A 24172-nucleotide genomic window follows, 5' to 3' on the forward strand; every position below is an offset into this window, starting at 1 on the left:
AAAAAATTACGCATAGCAATCAGTAAATCAAAACATATCGAATTATGTCCACCACCAACACAGTGTGTGACAGTAGATCGAAAAAACTTCAAAAGCAATCTACTTGATCGTAACAAAATTATGAAATATGTTAAGAATATACTTCTAAACTAGAATATTTAATTTGAAGGTGCAGAAGTCTTGAGGCATGAAGAAGGCCTCCTTCCAATCCCCCTTTTAGGAGGGGAAGCCTTTTTTCAAAAAGCACCCTTCCAGGAGAGTTGAAAGCTCCTTTTTCCAAAGACTCGGAAACTTTCTTTCGAGGGGCTCGGAATTCTTTCGTCGAGAAGTTTGGAAGCCTACTTACAAAAGGCTCAGAAACGTCATTTCAAGATTCTTAAAGCCTCATATCAAGAGGTTCGAAAGACTCCTTCCATAAGGCTCAAATTCCCTCTTTCAGGAGGCTTAGAAACCTCCGTTGGTGGGACTCGGAATTCTTTTAGCCAATCCCTACGAGTGGCTCGGAAGTCTCTTTTCAAAAGGGTCGGAAGCCCAGTTTCTGGAGGCTCGGAAGGCCCATTTTCAAGAGGGTTGGCAGCCCCCTTTCAAGTGGCTCGGAAACTTCCTTTCGAGTGGCTCGGAATTCTTCTTTGAAGAAACTTGGAAGCCTACTTTCAAAAGGTTCAAAAACGTAATTTCAAGATACTCAAATGTCTCGTTTCAATAGGTTCGAAAGCACTCTTTCTAGATAATCTTATCAGTTACGCTTATTAACATAGGGGTACCTCAATGAAAACAAAAACACAAAGGGGTACCTCTCAAGGAAAAGGTTGAGAACCGCTGTCCTAGAGTATTGAAAATAGGACTTATTACGTTCTGCATCATAACCGTAGAGCTACTCATAAGATCAATCAGAGATTTATTGTAGCAATAAGATCGCCAATAAAACTGAGCAATCAGCTATGGTGACTGCTGTCATAAATCCCCTATAAGAATTAAATAAATCCAACAAGCATGGAAATTGTTACTTGGGATGTTGACGAAAATAAAGCATCAAGATAGGCATAAAACTAATTTTCAAATAAACGTCCTTAGATCTAGCATTTTATTTGTTAAATTTTCATCTAAAGCTAAATCCGCGCCACACCGCGTGAAGCCTAAAATCGTTATGTAAGTCCGCGCCAAATCCGCGAAAATCGCGAAATCCGTAACAACCTTGGTTATTGTTATTCAAATAGTCTTACCGTTTTCGTTATTGCTGCAATCCAGTCGCTGGAATGAAAAAAAAACATATCTATTAGTTATTTCTCACCTAGTAATTACTGTAAATTAAGGTGAGTATATTCACCGTTGTATTGCTTGGTTTTAAAGTATAGACAGATCGTCTAGTACTAGTACTCCAATTATTTCGTATGAATCATTAAGATTTCATCCACGTGTCGCATCACGACAATTAATAATCGATTGCTGATTGGAAAAGCTCTGCCCATCGTTTGGTGACATACCAATTAGTGATAAATTTCCAACAAATGTTTCCATTTCTCGTGGTTTCAACAAACTTGCGCATATTACTGGCTTTGGATCTGTTGATGAACGCGGGAAACGTGACTACTCGTGTAAGAATGGCAACCCTAAGAAGTAGGAAAAACAAAAGGTGGGGGAGCAAGTTAATTTGATTCAACGATTCAACTGTAGCCAGAACAGCTAAACAACGGAAATGAGTTTAGCACAAAGATGTTGTAGGTAAATGGGTTGCTTCGTGGATCGTTTGGTAAAATTATTAGCGCTGGAAGAATTATGATTGGAATTGCGAGGACGTTTGCTGAGATTTCATTTGAACTATTAGCGTGGTACACGTAAACCAATATCCAGTAGGTACCAGAGTTGAAAAGTTTCAACCAGCAGAGATGATATGAGATGATGATCTCCATTTTCCTCGGTTCAGCTATACATCGCCAAGCATGAATCCATCATTCGCATGATCAATGCACCTTGCTTGCTGCGCACTTAGCCTATTGATACCATTATCACGAAATGTTAATAAAAGGAATGGCCAACCAATTCTTTCTATCCAGGGTAATCTCTGGCCGTTTTAAAAACATATAATCATATAACTTATAAAAAAAGAATATATGCAATGGAATTCTTTCACCAACTTTCCGATAGTGGAAAGTATATTTTTCCATCGCTGAAATAGAATGCCGTCCTGAATAAGCGTGTTCCTTCTTTCAACACCACGATCTTTTGAAATAAATGGCAATGTGTGTAAAAAATCACCTTTAAAACAAAAAAAAATGTCCTGCCTCTAAACTATAATTGCGATTTTTTATTTGGGGGTTGATCATCGATATTTTTGGGACACCCTAATACATGCTATAACTGATTGTAGAATTTGATTTTCGCCGAAATTATTTGTAAAATTAGTTCTACTACTGGAAATTCATCAAAAATCCACAGAAATCTGCTGAACGAGCTCAGGGTGTCCACAAGTCATTCTGATTCATCACTACGTAGGTGGTCATTGAAAGCTATTTAAAACAACACGTTTAACATAGTTGCAACTCATCAACAGACGACGCGTCAGATAATTAAAAGTTTTCAACTAATTATGGGAAGGTCACCTTCGCGTTCAGGTCACTACAGTGTTGACTCTTTTTTAACCATATGATACTTCGAACAGCTATAGCTAAGAAAAACCAATCAACTCATGTATGATTGGAATAAACGAATACCCAATGCAAAGGTCCGTCCACTGGACAATCGACTCAGTTTTACGGTAACAAGCACAATGTCAATCTCGGTTCGTGGTTCGTTTCCTGCAAACATCTTACTTCCGCCGAGCTTAAACTTCATCACCAATCGAATCAAAAGCCCTTTGGCCTTTCTGGAAGCTGTGGATCGATGTCTTGGTTTTGTGCACTGGGACTTCAACACCACACTAACCTACGTGAAACTGTTTGCAGTTAGTTTTCTGTTCATGTACTTCTTGGTGTCCTGCTTCTGTATCATCTTTTTGATCGATTCAACAAACATCCATCCGGACGACTATTTAACAATGTGTTTTTTCATTGGATCTGGGGCATCTTGCTCATTGCGGTGGATTGCCATGTTTCCGCTGCGACACCACTTTGCTGCAATCCACAGATTTCTCGACGACCTACACCGTCATAAACTGTACCATCCGCTTCGCTTTAGATCGCGACCAGTGATATCCATAGGCTCAGTTCTATTTTTCTCGATGAATGTCAGTATGGCAATTTTCTGGTCCATTCTGATGCGGAAAAGCTGTCCCATTGCTTATGCTATCCATAATCCGATTATTCAAACAACGGCCTTTGCACTGTATCCTGCGGTAATATTTTTCTATTCAATGGTTGCCAATGTTACCACGGTGACCACGCTGACAATGTTGGTGATTTTCACCGTGGAGTTCGATATTGTTGGATTGGACCTCCGGGAGGCATTCAATACCATGGATATGGATGAGATAAAGCGCTGCATTGGCAGTCATCAGCGTCTACTTGAAATGGTGACCTTGTATCGGCAGATAACAAAATCGTACTTTCTGCTTGCAATGGGGCTGTATTTCTTTTTGGTGACGTTCTCCTTTTTGCTGTTGATGGCTCAGCTGGATGAGGGCAATTTCCAGGTCGCAGTCATTGGCGCCATTCCGATCGTGTCCATAATGCTGTATGGAATCATTTGCGATTTGCTGGAAGATCGAGTATCCCACAATCGAAAAACTAAATCTGATAATCTAATTCATTCAATTTTGCTTTACAGGTTCGGAAGGTTGGTGATCTGGTGTATGACACCGATTGGCCATCCAAATTGGTGTACGAACGAGGGCGAAGAAGCATCTATCAAACAAAGAAATGCAGCTTACTGATGGTCATGGTCCGATCGCAGCGAAAGGTTGGATTTACTTGCGGGGGCATATTCGAAATGTCGATTGTTACCAGCATGCAAGCGTTGAAAATGTTCTACACTGCTTTCACTATATTGTGGAATGCAACGGACAACGAATAAGCATTCATGATTTTTACAATGAAGCATAAGCACTTTAAGTACAATTTATATGGCATGTAACATTAGAACCAGACATATGAGATATATTAAACATTCTAATAATGTTACACCCAGTTAAAAAACTGCAAGAAATGCAGCAACTGAATTACACAACTATTGAAAAAAAAAACTGCACAAGAAACGTTATCTTTGTACTATCATGGTGCACCAGTTCACTGTATCCAGCTCGATACCTTGTTGTTTGCAGCGTAGGTGTAGGTCTATGCTCGTCAGTCTCTGCGATGTTCTTTCAGTTTCCTTGAACGTTTCGGGTACTCAGGGTGGTAAAACCGGTAGTACTGAAATCGGTAATACTGGTATTACCGGCCAGTTTTGAGTACCGAAAAATACCGGTATTGGTGACGGAAAATACCGGTATTTTCGGTATTTAAAATTTTGCTGTCAGTATAAAAAATCTCGAATAGTTTCAGCAGCATATGTCAGCTAAAGACTTAAACACTAACAACAATTGAATGCGCGCATGAATGAACCTTTGCACAAGTAAGCATCATTGAAGACGTTCACGCTACAGCAAAAATCGATCATCAACGTCATTAATCATACGTGATGCTTCATTCTCTTAGGCATCTGTCAAATTGCCAATGATTTTATTCTTCAATGAACATTGTCTACATCGTCGAGAATCGTCGAAATTGTGAAAAAGGTAGGTGTTATAGTAGTTCTCTAACGGAGAACACTTATGAAAAATGATTTGTGTGTATCTTCAATCTAACCCCCACTGTTCGGTAGTGGTATTATGGAAGAAAGCTGTCTGTAATAAAGTCAGCTTTAACCCGGGAATTAGAAGGTGCTAGCTCTACTGCAGCTCCAGTGACCCATTTCAGACTGCCTGGTAACTCACGTCCAGTCCGAGGTCACTTTCACTAGCGATAAGCCCTGCCTGTTTATGCTACCATTATCAATTGGATAATGGATCCATAAACAAACTTCCGGATTTTTTAATCCAGCGCGCATGTCATTTTGGATTCATATAAAAAACATATTGAAACAATCTCACCAAATTGATCCAATCACTTCCACGAACAATTTACTTCTCTCTTTCAAAGCTATACTGAGTAATTCGATAAATAATGGATAAATAACCTTCTATCTCTGGCATTATCACACAGCCACACATATTTCACCAAAGACATCCCCGTATACACAAACGACTTCGCGCACTCAATTAAGAAATACACTTTATTAAAGATCACTAAACGCGTAAATTCCAAACTTCAAAAAACTTTTCTAGTACATGCAAAATATAAACATCAGCCGAATCTGTTTCTTGCGCGAACGAAGAAAAACGTGACAGCAAATTCAAAAGCAACCATCCGCGCGCATGGCTTGCTGTGATCCCTCAACACTTATGAAAAATGATTTGTAGCAAAAATATGTCCGTTCTGAATTCACTGATACCAACCAAGACATGCTCAAACAGCTTCAATCCAAATTCAACTTCAATGATTTTTTGGCGGTAAGTGAAGTAATTCAAGCCCTCGAACTTGTTCAAGCTGCTGTGAAACTGCTCTGCCGTTAGTTCTGCACTCTATATGAAGCCGACGTGGCGCTCCAATTTATATTGGAGCAATTTTCAAACCAAGCCACAGAACTTGCCGTCAACTTATTATATGCTCTCAAAGAACAAATCCAAGGGAGACGATTAGAATACGTCGATCTTTTTCCTTTTTTGGTCGTAAAGCAATTGATCAGACACAATTTGGGCATTTTATTCAAGCCATCTAGAGCTACTTGATTAAGCAAGCGAACGAGATCTTGAAACGCCCAATTATTCCTGATGCGATCGTTGAAGCTGAGACAACAACCACACCTGAGATCGATAAGAAAAAGATGGCTTCCGTTTTGAATGGGATTCTCTTGAAAAAGCGAGAGCTTTTAGTTTTGGATTTAAGGAGGCTTGTCCTTAAGAGTACTTGACAAATCGTCTAACTTCGGTTCATGCGGATTGGGAAATTAATCACACAGTATGTTACGTCTACTTAAATTTTCATTTTCCCAGCCCTACAAGCAATGACTAACATTAAAAGTTTGTCAAAACATATTGTTATTCACCCAAAAGTCAAAATAAAAAGATTTTTTTAAAAATTTCTGAAATTTTCACAAATATCGGTATTTTACCGGTTTTACCGGTATTGACTCCACCAAATACCGAAAACTGGTATTTGTCAAAAATGGTCAACACCGACCACCCTAGACCCACCCAGGTCATATTCCACCGTATTCAGCCAGCCAGCGCTTTACACGAAGTCGCCAACCTGTATTCGGATCTCTGATAGTTTTCGCAATTCTTCTTCCGACATTTGCACAAAGTGGCCAGGCCACAGAAGTCTGCTGTATTTTGCTCGATTCAAAATATGATCATCTTTGTACACTCACGCGGTGATTAATGCGTATGCGAGAAGAAACAATTTTTTGACGAGCTTCTTAACGAATATTGTACACGCAACACCTTTCGCTCGACGACAATACCAGTTCACACTATATGTCAGTTTATGCTCAATGGGAAACTCTAGGTATAATACAGAGCATATTTTGTTCAGAAAAAGGTTTGGAAATTGAGGTAGACCGAGAAATTGATAAAATCCGTTTAAAAAGTGACCCAAGTACAATCATCTCCTCAGCACCACTTGGCCTACCTTTGTCTCTACCCGCAATGCACTTTTACTTGGCAGAGTTGGTAAAAGCCGGTTAATGCGTACCATTGGTACTTCACGTTCCTGAAGGAATGAAATAGACCCCATTTCACGGTCATTAGCTTCTTCCCTAGCAAGTTCTATCCCTACCTTCCCGTAGAGCCGAGGCCAGGGTAACCTTAGGGAAGGACCGATGTTTTCTATGTCAGGAGCGGCTCACAATAGCGTCTGTTCCCAATGTTACACTTAACCAGCGGATGGCAGATTTTAATACAGTTCTGCATTAGAATCTTACACAAACTGTAAAATAATTTGGGAAGATTTTGAAACAATCATTGTATATAAATGTTACAATTTTGAGTTTGCATTTTGCCTTCGCCTTCGCAACCAATTCAGTAGCCGCTAGGTTGCGAAGGCCGACGGAGGTCCTTCGTAGCTTAGTTGGTTAAAGTGCCCGTCTAACGTACTGAGGGTCGTGGGTTCGAGGCCCATCGAAGGGAAAGTGGTTACCTCCAATACATTTTCAAATCAATATCTTCCAAATAATGTACCTATTCACATATGAGTTTTCAGAAAATTGTAAATTTATATCCAAGTCGGGTGGTTTAATAACCAGAATAATATCTTATGGAAACTGTTTACAAAACGACTGAAGACCGGTACTCATTCGTGAAATTCATCTCTTCGGAAGCCATGCAGGATGCACTAAGGAAAAAACGCGATCCGCTATAGTTTCGGTATTCGAGCGGAAAAGCTGTGGAAGTTCGGATGATTGTTGCGGGAAGCAACCTTTGATCTTCGTTTCACCATCCACCAGAAATACCGGATGATGATGTATGGTTGTTACTCGGACAATACGGTAAAGTGGAGTATTCAGTCAGCGAAAAAATACCAGTGGATTGGGGTCTCTATAAGGCCTAAACATGAAATACCGCCGCCGTTGAAAATCGCGAATCACAGAGGAAGGATCTTCTACGAGAACCTAAAGAATAAGTGTTTTGAGTGCCGAAAGGAAAGGCATCGCGAAGATACATGTCCTCTGCGAAGTAAACGGAGTCAGGAGAAGCCCAAGGAATCGTTAATCACCTATGCCGGAGTAGTGAGCGGAACCCAGGAAAATGAAGAAGGCGCCGAAAAGGAATTTATCGAAGAAGAGACTATCGAAGTCCGAAATTTTCACTAGACTATGCCGAGGAGAAACGGAAGAAGAAAGGAAAGGATCTGCGAGAACAAGACAAGTATGCGGCTCGCAAAATAAGTGCGAAAAAATGCTATTTAGTTAGGATAACTTTGTTATCCAATCAGCATATCGGCTCCGTAGAGTTTCTATGAAACAAATGAGCCTGAAATAAATTGATTAGGAAAAAACCTTACAGTTTTGTATTATTTTTCAACAGTATCTGCTTATTATTTATGTGCGGTATATAAGAGTCTTCTCCATTCGGTTCGGTCCATGGCTACACGTTGCCAATTACGCAGTCTACGGAGGGTCCGAAAGTCATCTTCCACCTGATCGATCCACCTTGCCTGCTACGCACCTCGCCTTCTTGTTCCTGTCAGATCGTTGTAGCGACCCATTTTCACCGGTTTACTACCTGACATTCTGGCTACGTGTCCGGCCCACCGCAGTCGTCCGATTTTCGCGGTGTGAACGATGGATGGTTCTCCCAACAGCTGATGCAACTCGTGGTTCATTCGCCTCCTCCAAGTACCGTTCGCCATCTGCACTCCACCATAGATGGTACGCAGCACTTTCCTTTCGAAAACTCCGAGTACGCGTTGGTCCTCCACGAGCATCGTCCAGGTCTCGTGTCCGTAGAGGACTACCCACTACCGGTCTTATGAGCGTTTTGTAGATTGTCAGTTTGGTACGGCGGCGAACTCTATTCGATCGGAGCGTCTTGCGGAGTCCAAAATACGTACGATTTCCAGCCACTATGCGTTTCCGAATTTCCCTGCTGGTGTCATTTTCGGCAGTCACCAGTGAGGCCAAGTACACAAATTCTTCTACCACCTCGATTTCGTCACCACCGATGCAAACTCGCGGTAGGTGATTCACATTGTCTTCTCTTGAACCTCTTCCTATCATGTACTTCGTCTTCGACGTGTTGATGACTAGTCCGATCCGCTTGGCTTCCCTGTTCAGTCTGATGTAGGCTTCCTCCATCTTCTCAAAGTAACGTGCCATAATATCTATGTCGTCGGCAAAACCAAATAGCTGGACGGACTTATTGAAAATTGTACCACTCGTGTTAATCCCTGCTCTTCGTATTACCCCTTCCAAAGCGATGTTGAATAGCAGACACGAAAGAGCATCACCTTGCCGTAACCCTCTGCGGGTTTCGAAGGGACTCGAGAATGCCCCTGAAACTCGAACTACGCACATCACCAAAACCATCGTCGCTTTGATCAACCATGTCAGTTTATCCGGAAATCCGTGTTCGTGCATTAGCTGCCATAGCTGGTCCCGATCGATTGTACCATATGCGGCTTTGAAGTCGATGAATAGATGATGTGTGGGCACGTTGTATTCGCGGCATTTCTGCAGTACTTGGCGAATGGCGAACACCTGGTCCGTGGTGGAGCGTTCACCCATAAATCCCGCCTGGTACTGCCCCACGAACTCTCTTGCAATTGGTGTTAGTCGGCGGCATAAAATTTGGGAGAGTACCTTGTAGGCGGCGTTCAGCAATGTGATTGCGCGGTAGTTGCTACAATGGAGCTATTCGCCCTTTTTGTAGATGGGACACACGACACCTTCCATCCACACCTGCGGCAGAACAACATCCTCCCAAACATTGGTAATCACCCAGTGCAGCGCTCTAGCCAGTGCCTCACCACCGTGTTTGAGTTGGTCAACTCCAGGGGCTTTGTTGTTTTTCAGCCAGCCGATCTCCTCCTGGATTTCCTGGAGATTTGGAGCCGGAGGTCGTATGTCCTGCGCACGTGCTCCCAGGTTCATTACCATACCGCCACCGTTGTCTGCCACATCGCCATTCAGGTGCTCTTTGTAGTGCTGCCGCCACCTTTGGATCACCTCACGCTCGTTTGTAAGAAGGTTCCCGTTTATGTCCTTACATATATCGGGCTATGGCACGTGGCCCTTACGTGAACGGTTTAACCAAAGACTAATTAAGACGTTCATGTCCCATACAACTGCCCAGTTTTTTTGCGCTCATGCAGTACTAGCATAGAAATTATCCCCATCTGAAATCACCTTGCTCTATAAAAAAACTAAGCAACTATTACTTCATCTTTAACTTCATCATAGTTGCCAAGGCGATTTGGTAAATGTTTGGAAAGTTAAAACATAATGCACCGTTGAAACAGGATTGGTTTTAAGAAATGGCTTTAATGGTACCTAAAACTGGATAACTTATTTATTATTTCAGGGTGAAAAGGAGGAAACAAATCAGTAATCTTATAAATAATATCAGACGATGGAAATATAACCATTTTGAGTTGAGTGCTCGCTGAAAGTACTCTATAAGGAGTCTGTTCTGCCCAGTTGTCGACAAATCTAATATTTCACAAATGTCTAGGTCGATCCACAAAAGGTTTATTTTATCACCCTGTAGATATCGCGCATCCAAATGAGATCACATCAATCGGGAAGCCGGAACGGTTACTCTGGTATTTTGATTAACATTCGGAACCTTTAGCACGGAAACCTTAACCCTGTGTGACTGGAAAAGAAAAGTCGTTGAAGTCTGAATGTTTCCAGTTGTAAATAAATGTGTTGGGAAAACCTTTAAAATGTTTCCACATATTGCCGACATGTATATAACCCAAGAAAGCTTTAACAACAATAGTTATATTGTAGATTGATTGATTGTCATTACATTAGTGTGCTTTCGAAACTTAGTATGGGTTGGTATAGTTTGAACATGAAAGACCGCTTTTTCTCTGTACAAATATCAGACCAATCAATGGTTTTTTTAAGACTGCGTCTTGTAGTTTGAGTGTTTACTAAGACAAATTTTGCCATTCCTCTTTTCAATGGGCTATTTTGTTTTGAAGTACTATAATTATAATATACCATGCATATATTTGTTGAAAACCACAGATCATGCATAATTTTCCATGAGAAATCCTGTATAATAGTTGTAACATTGTTCCGACGAAATTGTATACCTAGTGTATATAATTCATTTAATATTACAGAATAATTTTAACTAAATTTTCTACAAGCAAAACAAACAAACTATTTGGATTCAAACAATTAGTCGTCGTTGCCATCGACTACCACTGATGCAAATTCATCGCAAGGTAGATCAAAAATGGGGGAATCTCTGAAATGTCAAACTTGGGTACCGAGGGACCAAATGCAGTACTAGAAGTAGTCAGTTTGGTACGGCGGCGAACTCTATTCGATCGGAGCGTCTTGCGGAGTCCAAAGTACGTACGATTTCCAGCCACTATACGTCTCCGAATTTCTCTGCTGGTATCGTTATCGGCGGTCACCAGTGAGCCCAAGTACACGAATTCTTCAACCACCTCGATTTCGTCACCACCGATAGAAACTCGTGGTGTGTGGCTCACATTGACCTCTCTTGAGCCTCTTCCTATCATGTACTTCGTCTTCGACGTGTTGATGACTAGTCCAATCCGTTTAGCTTCGCTTTTCAGTCTGATGTAGGCTTCCTCCATCCTTTCAAAGTTACGTGCCATGATATCAATGTCGTCGGCAAAACCAAATAACTGGACGGACTTCGTGAAAATCGTACCACTCGTGTCAATCCCTGCCCTTCGTATTACTCCCTCCAAAGCGATGTTGAATAGCAGACACGAAAGACCATCACCTTGCCGTAACCCTCTACGGGTTTCGAAGGGACTCGAGAATGCCCCTGAAACTCGAACTACGCACATCACCCGATCCATCGTCGCCTTGATCAACCGTATCAGTTTATCCGGAAATCCGTTTTCGTGCATTAGCTGCCATAGCTGGTCCCGATCGATTGTATCATATGCGGCTTTAAAGTCGATAAATAAATGATGTGTGGGCACGTTGTATTCGCGGCATTTCTGCAATACCTGACGTATGGCGAACACCTGGTCTGTGGTAGAGCGTTTACCCATAAATCCCGCCTGGTACTGCCCCACGAACTCTCTTGCGATTGGTGTTAGTCGACGGCATAAAATTTGGGAGAGTACCTTGTAGGCGGCGTTCAGCAATGTGATTGCGCGGTAGTTGCTACAATCCAGCTTATCGCCCTTTTTGTAGATGGGACACACGACACCTTCCATCCACTCCTGTGGCAGAACCTCATCCTCCCAAACCTTGGTAATCACCCAGTGCAGCGCTCTAGCCAGTGCTTCACCACCGTGTTTAAACAGCTCTCCTGGTAGTTGGTCAACTCCAGGGGCTTTGTTGTTTTTCAGCCGGCCAATCTCCTCCTGGATTTCCTGGAGATTCGGAGCCGGAAGTCGCATGTCCTGCGCGCGTGCTCCTAGGTTCATTACCATACCGCCACCGTTGTCTGCCATATCGCCATTCAGGTGCTCTTCGTAGTGCTGCCGCCACCTTTGGATCACCTCACGCTCGTTTGTAAGAAAAGGTTCCCGTTTATGTCCTTACATATCGGGCTGTGGCACGTGGCCCTTACGTGAACGATTCAACTTCTCATAGAACTTTCGTGCGTTATTAGCGCGGTACAGTTCCTCCGTCTCTTCACGGTCTCGATCTTCCTGCTGGCGCTTTTCCTCCGGAAAATCGAGTTTTGTCTGTTCCGCACCCGTTTGTATCGTGCCTCGTTCGCCCTCGTGCGGTGTTGCAGCAATCTTGCCCATGTTGCATTCTTCTCCTCAACTAACTGCTCCACATTCGCCGTCATACCAGTCGTTTCTCTGATCCGGAGCCACCGTGCCTAGTGCAGCGGTTGCGGTGCTTCCAATGGCGGATCGAATATCTCTCCAGCCATCTGCAAGAGATGCTGCGCCTAGCTGCTCTTCCGTTGGGAGGGCCACTTCCAGCTGCTGCGCGTAGTCTTGGGCTAGTCTACCGTCTTGTAGCCGCCCAATGCTAAGCCGCGGCGACTCCGACGCGTGTTGATCACCGTCGAGAGTTTTGAGCGCAGACATACTGCGACGAGGTAGTGGTCGGATTCAATATTCGCACTGCGGTAAGTGCGTACGTTCGTGATGTCGGAGAAGAATTTACCGTCGATTAGAACGTGGTCGATTTGGTTTTCCGTTACTTGATTAGGTGATTTCCATGTGGCCTTGTGGATATTCTTACGGGGGAAGTAAGTAATAGTTATATGTATTTTGAATTCGGTTAGTAAGTTAATTTTAATTATCACCTTTTTTCGGAAATTGGATGAAGCTGGTTCAAAACAATCTTTGTAATAAGCTGCTTTTTTGAATGGATGTGTCAAGGCGTATAGGCCTATTGGCAATATCTGTCCTTTCGAGCTTTATATGTTTTCTCATTCTGTCACTAATAAAGATGTAAGTGGCCTCATTTGTGCTGTGATTGCTTATGTGGGGTATTTCATTATTAAATATGTATTTTATATGTAAAAATTGTTAAGTGAACACAATACTAGAAAAATAAAAAAAAATCCTCAAATATCAAGCACTGGAGAATAGGACTTTCTTTGTAAAAGACATGCTTCGTTTATTCCTTTTCGACGGTTTTTACAACATCTGTGGACTTTTTAAGTACATTTCATACACATAGTATTTTTTTCTGGTGAAAAAATTCGTGCAATTTTGAGGATTTTCAAAACATTCTTTAACAAATCTGAGGAGTTTTATTGATTATTTCCATTTTAATATTTATTTTTTATTATCCCCCCCCCTTGACCTTTCGGAGACCAGTAGGACATAATTTAAATTTAATATTTGTAACGGCCTAAAATAAAATATAAAAAATAATCCGGTCTTCACCATGCTTCTCTTCTTTCTCACTTAAAAATCATTGAATAGTTCGTCATTATAGATGACGACGTATGTTAGCATTAATATCCTGATCAAAATAATTAAAAGCATGGTTTTCTTATCATATTAAGGTTGCATGGATCGCATCACTTACCAAGGTGAATCCTGATCCGTGCAACTACTTATCCCGCCCACTAACAAAAATCCCTCCTGTGGCAACTGTGGAGATGCAGAGGTGATCTCGGTCTCTAGTAACAACAGCTGTCACACCAACTATTCCTTTCCTTCCCAGATGACCGTAAGGACGTGGCCGGCGCCGTTATTGATCCTTTAATTACTGAACTCTCGATCTGTGCACATTGAGGTTGGAAAGCTAATCCCAAGCCCCAACTATTGGTTCCCTGTGCAATTTCGATTGTTCTGGTCAATCACGGAGTAGCAACTACGAATGAATCGCCTGCTTTGAGCATGCTTACAGCGGCACACTAGGAGTTAACTTTCTGAAATCAGTATGGCGAAAGGCATCTAAGATTCGATTTCTCCAAATTTAGCACCTTTATCGAAAAAAAATATTTGGCGGGCGTGGTAGCGGACACCATCCTTCATAACCGGTACCAAATAGTTTTTCATGAAAAGTTCCTAATTTTGAGAAAACCCGCGTTAGATGTCTTTCGCCATACAAATTTCTGGTGGTTAACTCATGTTGGTTTTTTTTCGCAACGATAGCGCCTGGATGTGGAAGCGGCGGGTAGAAAATCAGCCACTGCCAATAATTCATTGTGCGGTCATCATGCTCAAGCTCAAGCTCAAGCTCAAATTGGCTCAAATTTTCGGATGATGCTCAGAACAAGAAGCAGAATCAGATGAGCTTTGTGGAGCAAAATCGATTTTTTGAACTACCCTAGAACACCCAAGTAAGACTCACACGGGATGAGTGACCCCAAGGTGAGTTTAGTCGGTATTACCTTCACTGGTCAAGTCCGACACTCCAGTACACTTCTGTGTGGTAGCTTGGCAACTACCAAGCAGGTGTGTTGGGTCATGCGTAAATGCATCCTCGCTTTTATAAAAAAAATCAAGGGCCTTGCAAACAGCCTCCAAAAAATCAGCTTACATCCAATGAAAAAGCAATGGACTTCCACCGATTTTAGCTACATCGATCTCTTCCCGGCCTTTCTTAACCATGCGGTAAGATAAGCGGCGACAAAGCAAGACCATGCTGAAGGTATTTGGATTCGATGTCCAGTTTGGCGTAAATAATCCCGACTTCCCTGGGCATAAAGGTATTGTCGTGTTAGCCTCATGATGCAAAAAATTAAACTTGGCTTAGAAACCTCGCAGTTAATATATTGGCAATATCCCAGAGGAGGGTGTTATGCCAATAAGAAGAAGAATGGTCTCCCCCAGGGCCCCTTCTCTACAATGCTTACGTTCGAGACATAGTTTTGCAGACCTCCACTGGACTACATGACTGGCTTTGAACCGAATGGAATGATATGCAATCCGCGAAGCATACACATTCAGACTGATAGTCTGGATACACAGATTTCATAATAGTTAAACAATGAACTATCGTCAGTTGTAGATCATGCATCTGTATGAAAAATCATGAATGGTTCTGTTGTTATGTATTCGATAATATTCACATAAATTAGCGAAGATAATCAAATGCGTTCTAAAACGAACAGTGCTCGTCACAACAAAGCGGGTCATTGGAGGACATTGGAAACACGTGTAGCATAGTTGCATACCATCCAATTAAAAGTTTCCAACTAATTATCGAAAATACGCCTTATGTTTGGAACACAACATTGTTAGCGTTATCGATAACGATGTGCTTGGAGCGACCATAGCCATGAATGAACCAAAAATCCACTCAAGATTAAAATAAATAAATACCCAATGCGAAGGGCTTCCACTGGTCAATCGACACAGTTACACGGTAGCTACTGTAATGTCCGTCTCGGTTCGTGGATCGTTTCCTGCAAACATCTTACTTCCACCGAGTTTGAACTTCATCACTAATCGAATCAAAAACCCGTTGGCCTTGCAGAAAGTCTTTGATCGATGTCTCGGTTTTGTACACTGGGACTTCGGCACCACACTGACTTACGTGAAGCTGGTCGCTGTAACGATCCTGCTTGTTTATTACCTGCTGTCCTGCTTCTGTATCATCTGTTTGATCGATCCGACAAACCTCCATCCGGATCACTATCTAAGAATGTGGTTTTTTATTGGAGCTGGGGCGTTTTGCACATTGCGGTGGATTGCTCTGATTCCGGCGCGGTATGATTTTGCTACCATCCACACATTTCTCGACGAGCTTCAAGGCCAAAAATTGTATCATCCCCTTCGCCTAAGATCGCGGCCAGTGATATTTATATGCTCTGCCATCCTTTTTTCGATGAACGCCAGTATTTCAGTGTTTTGGACCATTCTTCTTTATTACAGCTGTCCCATTGCTTACGCTTTCCATAACCCAATCATCCAGGCAACGGCCTATGCAATTTATCCTGCGGAGGTCTTTCTCGTCGGAACGGTAGCCAATGTAACCACGATGAATACGTTGACAACGATGTTGGTTTTTACCGTGGAGTTCGACATTGTCGGATTGGACCTTCGGGAGGCATTTAATAGCATGGACTTGGATGAGATAAAACGCTGCATCGATTGCCATCAGCGACTACTTGAAATGGTGACTTTGTTCCGACGGGTAACCAAATCGTACTTTTTGTTTGCAATGGGTCTGTATTTCTTTTTGGTGACGTTTTCCTGTTTGCTGTTGCTGGTTCAGCTGCACGAGGGAGATTTTCATGCCATGCGGTTCAACGTAGTCAATGCAGCCATTCCGATCGTGTCCATCGTTTTATATGGAATTATTTGCGATATGGTGGAAGACCGAGTATCTTAAATGGAAGTGTCATTTTGTTTTGATTATTCAATTTCCTTGTCTTACAGATTCGGAAGGTTGGAGATCGGGTGTATGACACCGATTGGCCCTCAACATTGGTGTACGTTCGAGGGCGAAGAAGCACCTATCTAACACAAAAATGCAGTTTACTAATGATCATAACTCGATCGCAGCGAAAGGTTGGATTTACTTGCGGGGGAATATTCGAAATGTCGATTGTTACCAGCATGCAGGCGCTGAAATTGTTCTACACTGCGTTTACTGTACTATGGAATGCAACGAGCAACCACTATGAATAAGAAGTTACAATGTACTAAGAATATGGGCATTTCTAAATGATTGTGTTCTATTATATTTAATAATTGTATAACTGCTTTCTCTGATAATGTAAGTCAGAATACATGTATCATGTCTAGATGGCGCTTGAGGCATTTCGCGCCAAATCGAACAAATATTGGACCTTCTCAGAATTCAATGAAACTTTCCGATCACTTTGCATCAGAGGCATTCCACGGGGGCATGTCAGTCGATCCTGAGCGACCATTTCGAAAATATTTGAAACTCTGCACAGTTTTTCAATTTCATCTAAATCGTCATTTTCGATATCAAATCTTCATATTGAGTCACGACTAACTTTTCAAAAGGGTGTATGTGAAAATGGTTCAAAAATATTTAAAAGCTGCACAGCAAAAACGGAATGTTCGATTGTTATGATTTTTTCAGCAAAGTTAGACAACTAAATGGTGATTCTTAAGAAAATGTGCACAGTAAAAAAAATGTATTTTTGCCTTTAAAATATCATTTTGTCACAAAACTCAAATATCTCAAAACCCTATCTTTTTCGAACGTATTTTTTTAGGGAAAACGGTCCATTATATTAGCTATCTACCATAAAAATTTGGTGATGGTAAACTAATAAACAAAAAGTTATGACATTTCAAACATTTCACAATTTTCACATTTAGTAAAAAAATTTTTTCTGTGTAAGTTATTTCGAGAATTGCAGTTTGATGCAGATTTTATTGTTAAGGGACGTGATTTAAACAAGTTGTTTTCATGATATTTTGATTTAATTATTCATAGCATCTATAAGAAACTTAGACACGATCCAGTGTTGTGATCAAAAGTATTGATAGTGTCATAATTTTCATTGCACGTGACTGGCGAAAAATTCTTTTAATAGTGTTGAAACCTGTTGATAATAACGTTGATAGAAACATATCAGAAATGTTATTTTAAGACAAAAGCTGCAAAGTCAACGATTTGTGTACAAGTGTACGTCTATAGTTTACCTGCAAAAAATATACCTCTTAGAGAATAGACTTTATGATCGGGAGGAAACGGGTATCTTCAACAACAACAAATGCATGATAGGTACATACCATGAGAAGGCTCACGAAAAAGCAAAAAATTACTACTACTAAGGTTGTTAAAGATCTTATAGTAATTTTTTTCTTCAGTCAAGCAAATGACACCAAACTAGTCAGTAAAAACTTAAAAGTGATTTTGTTTATTGAAATATTACGAACAACATGAGTAGCCGCTTTCTCAACTGTTGTAGGCCGTTTGATGGAAAAAGTGTTCAAAAGAGTTACGAAATCTCACCGAAAGCACCATAGATAAACTGAAAGCGACTGGTTATGCTCCAATGTCCACATTGAATACAAATTTACGCATTTGCACGTCCTGCCGTCTAAACGTTGACAAAAGAGCAATCTGTATATCATCGGTTGAGCAGAGCGCAGGAAGTTCGAAAACGACAGCAACTGAGGAATTGCCAGATGTATCGACAACAACTGAGGAATTACCAGAAGTATTAAGTGCTGAGAGCCTTGCCACCGTACCATCAGCGAAATCTGTTTCAACAAATCAATCGGAAGATGAGTGTATCCAAAAGGTCAACATCGAACGCTTTAACGAGGGCATAGCTGGGATAAAAGTGACTCCGATTAAATGGAGTAAGATGGACTACGTTTATTACCCGGAGAAAAAATACCGTGAAATAAACGAAGCTGTACGAAGAAACCTCTTCAAATTAGGACCTGATGATGTGGAAAATACAGACTACGATGAGGTAATTATAAATATGAAGGAAAGGTTCTCGAATGCAGCCACGACAAGGAAAGAAAAATTATTGATTTTGTCGATGCTGCCAAGTTCGTGGTCTATTCAGGATGCCATTGATGAGTTCAAAACCAATAGAAATACAGTAAAAGAGGCAAAACAATTGAAGAATAACTGTCTTTCAACCAAAAATACTAGGTCTAGTACTGCATTAACAGATGAGACAAAAGAAATAGTAGTTCAATATTTTGAAGATGATGAAGAAAGTCGAGCTATGCCTGGTCAAAAAGATTATGTATCAGTAAAAAAGATGGAAAGCGTCAAGCAATCCAAAAACGATTAATGATGACGACTTTGAAAGAAGCATACACACGCTTCAAGGAAATTCACGATAATATTAAAATAGGTTTTTCCTCATTTGCAAGCCTTCGGCCAAGGCAATGTAAGCTTCTTTCCAATTCAGGAACACATAATGTGTGTGTGTGCACAATAGGGCAGTTCACGTTTCAAAAATGTTCGAAAATTGCAACTCCCATATGTCTATTAGCATCATTTTGATAATTTGGGAAAAAATTCCAGGCAATTCGGTGGCCATTTAGGGGTGGCGCGAAGTCAATTTATGTTTATATGGAAATTTGTATGGAAAAAACTTAAAATTTATTCAAATCCCCCTACAACTCTTAAATCGTGATGAATTCAAATAAATATCCCCAACCTCCATTTTTGGAGTCTATTTGAGCTCAACCAGTGGATAACTCATTAATTTTGATTTATATTTCCACTGCTACGTTGAGGCTAATTACACCATTTTAACCATTTATCCCATATTCACACTGTCAATAGAACCGTTCAATCCACTCATAACTAATGTGTTATCCGGAGGTCTCCTTTATATAGATTTCAAAAAAGGAGATTGGGGATGTTTATTTGAATTCATCCCAATTTGACAATTGTAGGGAGACTTGAATAAATTTTAAGTTTTTCCCATACAAATTTCCATATAAACATTAATTGACTTCGCGCCACCCCTAAATGGCCACCGAATTGCCTGAAATTTTGCCAGGACTCCTATATTATCAAAATGATGCTAATGGACATATGGGAGTTGGAATTTTCGAACATTTTTGAAATTTGAACTGCCCTAGTGCACAACCCATGAGAATATTAATCTTATTTTACATAGTTTGAAAAGAATCAATTTAACAAAGTATATTAAAATGTTAACTGGTAGTCTTTTGTGTGAAAATACAACATCAAATTGCTATCTACGATCTTGTTCGGATTGTCCAGATTCTTCATCATTGGAAAATACTTTATTCACTGAGTTTGAAGAAAAATATATTGATCAGTTATCATTTGAGCAATGGGTGACCACGGATAGGTGTGACATAGAAACTATTGTAAAACCTGTAGATGAGTTTGTGTCATATTTTTGCTTGAAAATAGAAAGTTTAATCCCTCACGATTTCATTAAAACAGAACAATCCAACTTTTTAAAAGATACGAAAAATACATTACAAAATGGTGAATTTTTAGTCATTTGTGATTTTTCTGAAAATTACAGCTTTGTATTGCAAGATGAAGTGCAGTCCCATCACTGGAACGTACAACAAGCTACAATTCATCCATTCGTTATACGCAAATTGAACACTTAAGTTTTATTATAATTTCCGAAGATTTAAGACACGATTCAGTATCCGTAAACTTGCTCATTGAAAAAATGATTAACTTTTTACGCGTTGATAAGCATAAAGAAGTCAAAAAGATATATTTCATGTCTGATGGAGCAGTGTCGCAGTACAAAAATCGTAAGATTTTTTCGAGCCTATGTCAATTTAAATCAATGTACGGAATTGATGCAGAATGGCATTTTTTGCTACATCACATGGCAAAGGTCCTTGTGATGCTATTGGAGGAACAATAAAGCGCATGGCCACAAGAGCAAGTTTAGCCAAAGAACGTGAGCATCCAATTAAAACTGCGAAAGAACTTTTTGATTGGGCAAATCGTAGAAAAGAAAAAGATTTAACCAAATTATCATTTTGTTTTACTACTACTGAAGAGTACGAAATAAAGGCTTCAGAGCTCAGCGAGCAATTTAATAACGCGAAAACGATCCAAGGAACCCAAAAATTTCACTGTTTCATTCCATTGTCGGAAAATAAAATTAAAGCAAAACTATACTCAAACTGTGCTGATAATAATTCAAAAGTGTTCGATATTTTAAAAATTTGAATAAAAATAAATAAAAATAAGTATTAATAAACTGTTTTCATGATATCATAACCCATACCAAAATTCAAACCCAAAACTCTTAGAGTTTCTATAACAACATTGTGTAACTGCCACATTTAATTTAATACTTAGGATAATATTAATTCATTTTTATTTATTTATACATATAATATTTATACATATAATATACATAATATCGATGAATACATAAATATGGAATATCATACAAACAACTTGTTTAACTCACGCAAGGCCCTTAACAATAAAATCAGCATCAAACTGCGATTCTTGAAAAAAAATACACGGAAATTTTTTTGTTTACTATATGTGAAAATTGTGAAATGTTTGAAATGTCATAACTTTTTGTTTATTAGTTTACCATCACCAAATTTTTATGGTAGATAGCTAATATAATGGACCGTTTTCCCTAAAAAATTACGTTCGAAAAAAGATAGGGTTTTGAGATATTTGAGTTTTTGTGACAAAATGATATTTTTAAAGGCAAAAAAATTTTTTTACTGTGCACATTTTCTTAAGAATCACCATTTAGTTGTCTAACTTTGCTGAAAAAATCATAACAATCGAACATTCCGTTTTTGCTGTGCAGCTTTTTAAATATTTTGAACCATTTTCACATACACCCTTTTGAAAAGTTAGTCGTGACTCAATATGAAGATTTGATATCGAAAAATGACGATTTAGATGAAATTGAAAAACTGTGCAAAGTTTCAACTCAATAGAAAATCATGAATTAAAAATTTTCTTAAATTTTGATGCTGTTGCTTGGAATCGCTCATCACCAGCAAGCATATAGGCGGTGGTGTTGTCCAGGTACTCCGCAAATGTTACAAATGCCATTTGGAGAAGCTGCTTCGGCGGCAGGGTGACAGTGGGATTTGTACCAACACACCTATAAAGTGGTGCACATGGAGTGTATTGGTAGTATCCGAGTGAGCGAGTGATATGCCTGTTTTTTATAGGGGGGGCAAAGGCAAATCTGCACATAGACACCTGAAATTATCACTCAGGGAGTGGAGTTGACGACCCACTAAACCCACCCAAGTAACGGAAGGTTACTTGAGCTACCATCTATTTTAAAGCCCTGATCCCCCCGGTACTACCTTCCAGTATTACTTTTGGAAGATACACAGCAAATAATTTTGAAAATTCAACGACGTGTAAAACTGCAGGTTACCCCATCAATCGAATTAACATTCGATATTCAATTAAATTTGATTGAATTTTACAAGCAAGCACCGTTTAAATTTATTTCGATTTAAACGAATAGTGAGATCGATTGAATGTTACGTTTATTTGCATGCTCCAAATATGTGCATGAAAATACATTTAAAATCACAACATATTTTTATCTGTGTAGGCAGTACACAACGTACTCCTTCCAAAACGATACTTCTGAGCCCTTTGGCTCCCTTGTTTGCGCCAGTAAGCACACAACAGTTTTGAGCCCTTAAGCCCTTTAGTTATCTTTCCCTTGTGCCAATTCAGCCCACATTTTTTGAGCCATTTAATTTCCTTTGTACTCGTAAGCTACTCAGATAGTTCCCGGCGGCGGAGTTCCCCTGATACCGAGAACCCGCATCTGTGGAAGGCGACTAACACTACGCGTTCTCTTGGTCAGCATATTCTTATATCAGCTAAAGTCATACGCACTTTCTCACTCCAACGTGTGACCGGACGAGTGCCAAGGTCAGACCGAAGATTCCGGGTGGAGATAACTTCCGTTTCTGTAGTGGCCCGACGACCCGAAGCCGGTGCATTCGCGCAGTTCACCTAGCCTACTCCGATTTCTGAACTGATTTCCCATGCACTGAGCCATTCAGCTTCTTCCTTAGCCGTTAAGCCATTCAGCTCCCGTCTTGGCCGCGAACTACTCGGATAGTTCCCGGCGGTGGATCAATCCAACTCCGACAGGGACTTCCCCGACGTCGGAAGCTCCCCCGTAACCGAGTGCCGAGGTCGATCCACAGATTCCGGGTGGAGATAACTTTCCAAGTAGCACATGCAACATCTTCCTAAAAGCAGTTTCATGAAAGGCATTGGAAAAACATCAAAGCACAAAAAAGTTGCATCAAGATGTCAAAAATGTTCGAATTGTGATTAATGTTTCATTAAAATTGCAATGCAGTACGTGTTTGACATTTGGAAACAAACAAACATAGAATACTGCACTTCATGTTGCAAACACGAAACAAAATCTTTAAGTTGCATATTTTTTACTATGTAACTTTAATGCGTCTTTCAAAATTTAATTGTTTGTTTAAATTAAGTTGCAGATAAGTTGAATGTATCTTCATGTTTAATTTAGCATCGTTCAACGTTTTGACAACTCACATTTTTTCCTGTGATGGTGCAATCAAGTAACAGGAAACCCTAGTACAAAACTTCATAATCGTATGGTTTTTATTGCGAGTCAACATACAGTCCCTTCGAAGTGTTGAATGGTGCTGTGGTAGAGTGAAGGACTATCAATCACAAGATCCATAAACCGAATCCAGTTTTATATTTTTATTTTTTTTTTCTTCTGCAGTATTTTGCAACATTATTGCATTTTTACTGCAATCGAAGGATGTTTCCGTAGGCTCCACCTCTTGCGCTTTTTAGATTGCAAGAGAGTTATATTTGATGGCACATACGCAAAGATTGTTTCTTTCCGAATAGTTGCAAAACAGTGAAATGTTCAGTAGTGAAACAATTTGTGCTGCTTGGGTTCCGGATCAATGGTGCCCCGACGACCAGAAGCCGATGCATTCGCACGCCACCGTCTACTCAGCTGGTCCCCGGCGGTGGACCTAGTGTACTTCGATAACCGAATTTCGATGTCCTTGAACCACTCAGCTCCCACCTTATTCGTTGAGCCATTTAGCTCCCACCTCGGTCAAGATCGCGAATGACTCGGATAGTACCCGAATGCTTATCTAACCTACTTTAACGGAAAGTTCTTCGAAAGCGGGAGCTCCCCCGAAACCTGCTACTGCTCCGTGTGCCAACTTAGTTGTATGAGGTTGGCTATCCTGGACGTCACTCTTGCGACCGCTCCCCACGGTTCTGGGCTCAGGCAATTTAGTTGTCATAGATCAAATGCGCGAATACACCAGCTTTTGACAATGCCACTCATTACTTGACCACCCAGGCTTGACCTCTGTATCGCAGTATTGGAACCGCCACGCTTGCCAGCAATCTGCGCTTGTTGAAGCACACGCTAGAGCCGTTCGCCATCATCCTCGATAGGCTGAGATAAATTTGTCCAGATAAGACATTATGGCTGCCTTCAACGCCATGCGCGCGCACAGTCTGTCCAAGCAGTCTTTCTTGCTCTCTTTGATGGCCTTAAACTTTCCGTGTTTTCATCTAGACCCAT

General features: G+C 40.5%; 1 protein-coding gene across 1 annotated transcript in view; it reads right to left on the bottom strand.

Annotated features, from left to right (window-relative positions):
- Positions 1–24172, bottom strand: part of LOC134206327 (uncharacterized) — a 380581-nt gene that overhangs the window by 22439 nt on the left and 333970 nt on the right. The window contains exon 6 of the mRNA XM_062682026.1: positions 1224–1251. Within this exon, the coding sequence (XP_062538010.1) occupies positions 1224–1251 (28 nt within the window). The remainder of the gene's footprint in view (positions 1–1223; positions 1252–24172) is intronic.

This window comes from Armigeres subalbatus, chromosome 1 (assembly GCF_024139115.2).
Source record: "Armigeres subalbatus isolate Guangzhou_Male chromosome 1, GZ_Asu_2, whole genome shotgun sequence".
NCBI classification, from domain to species: domain Eukaryota; kingdom Metazoa; phylum Arthropoda; class Insecta; order Diptera; family Culicidae; genus Armigeres; species Armigeres subalbatus.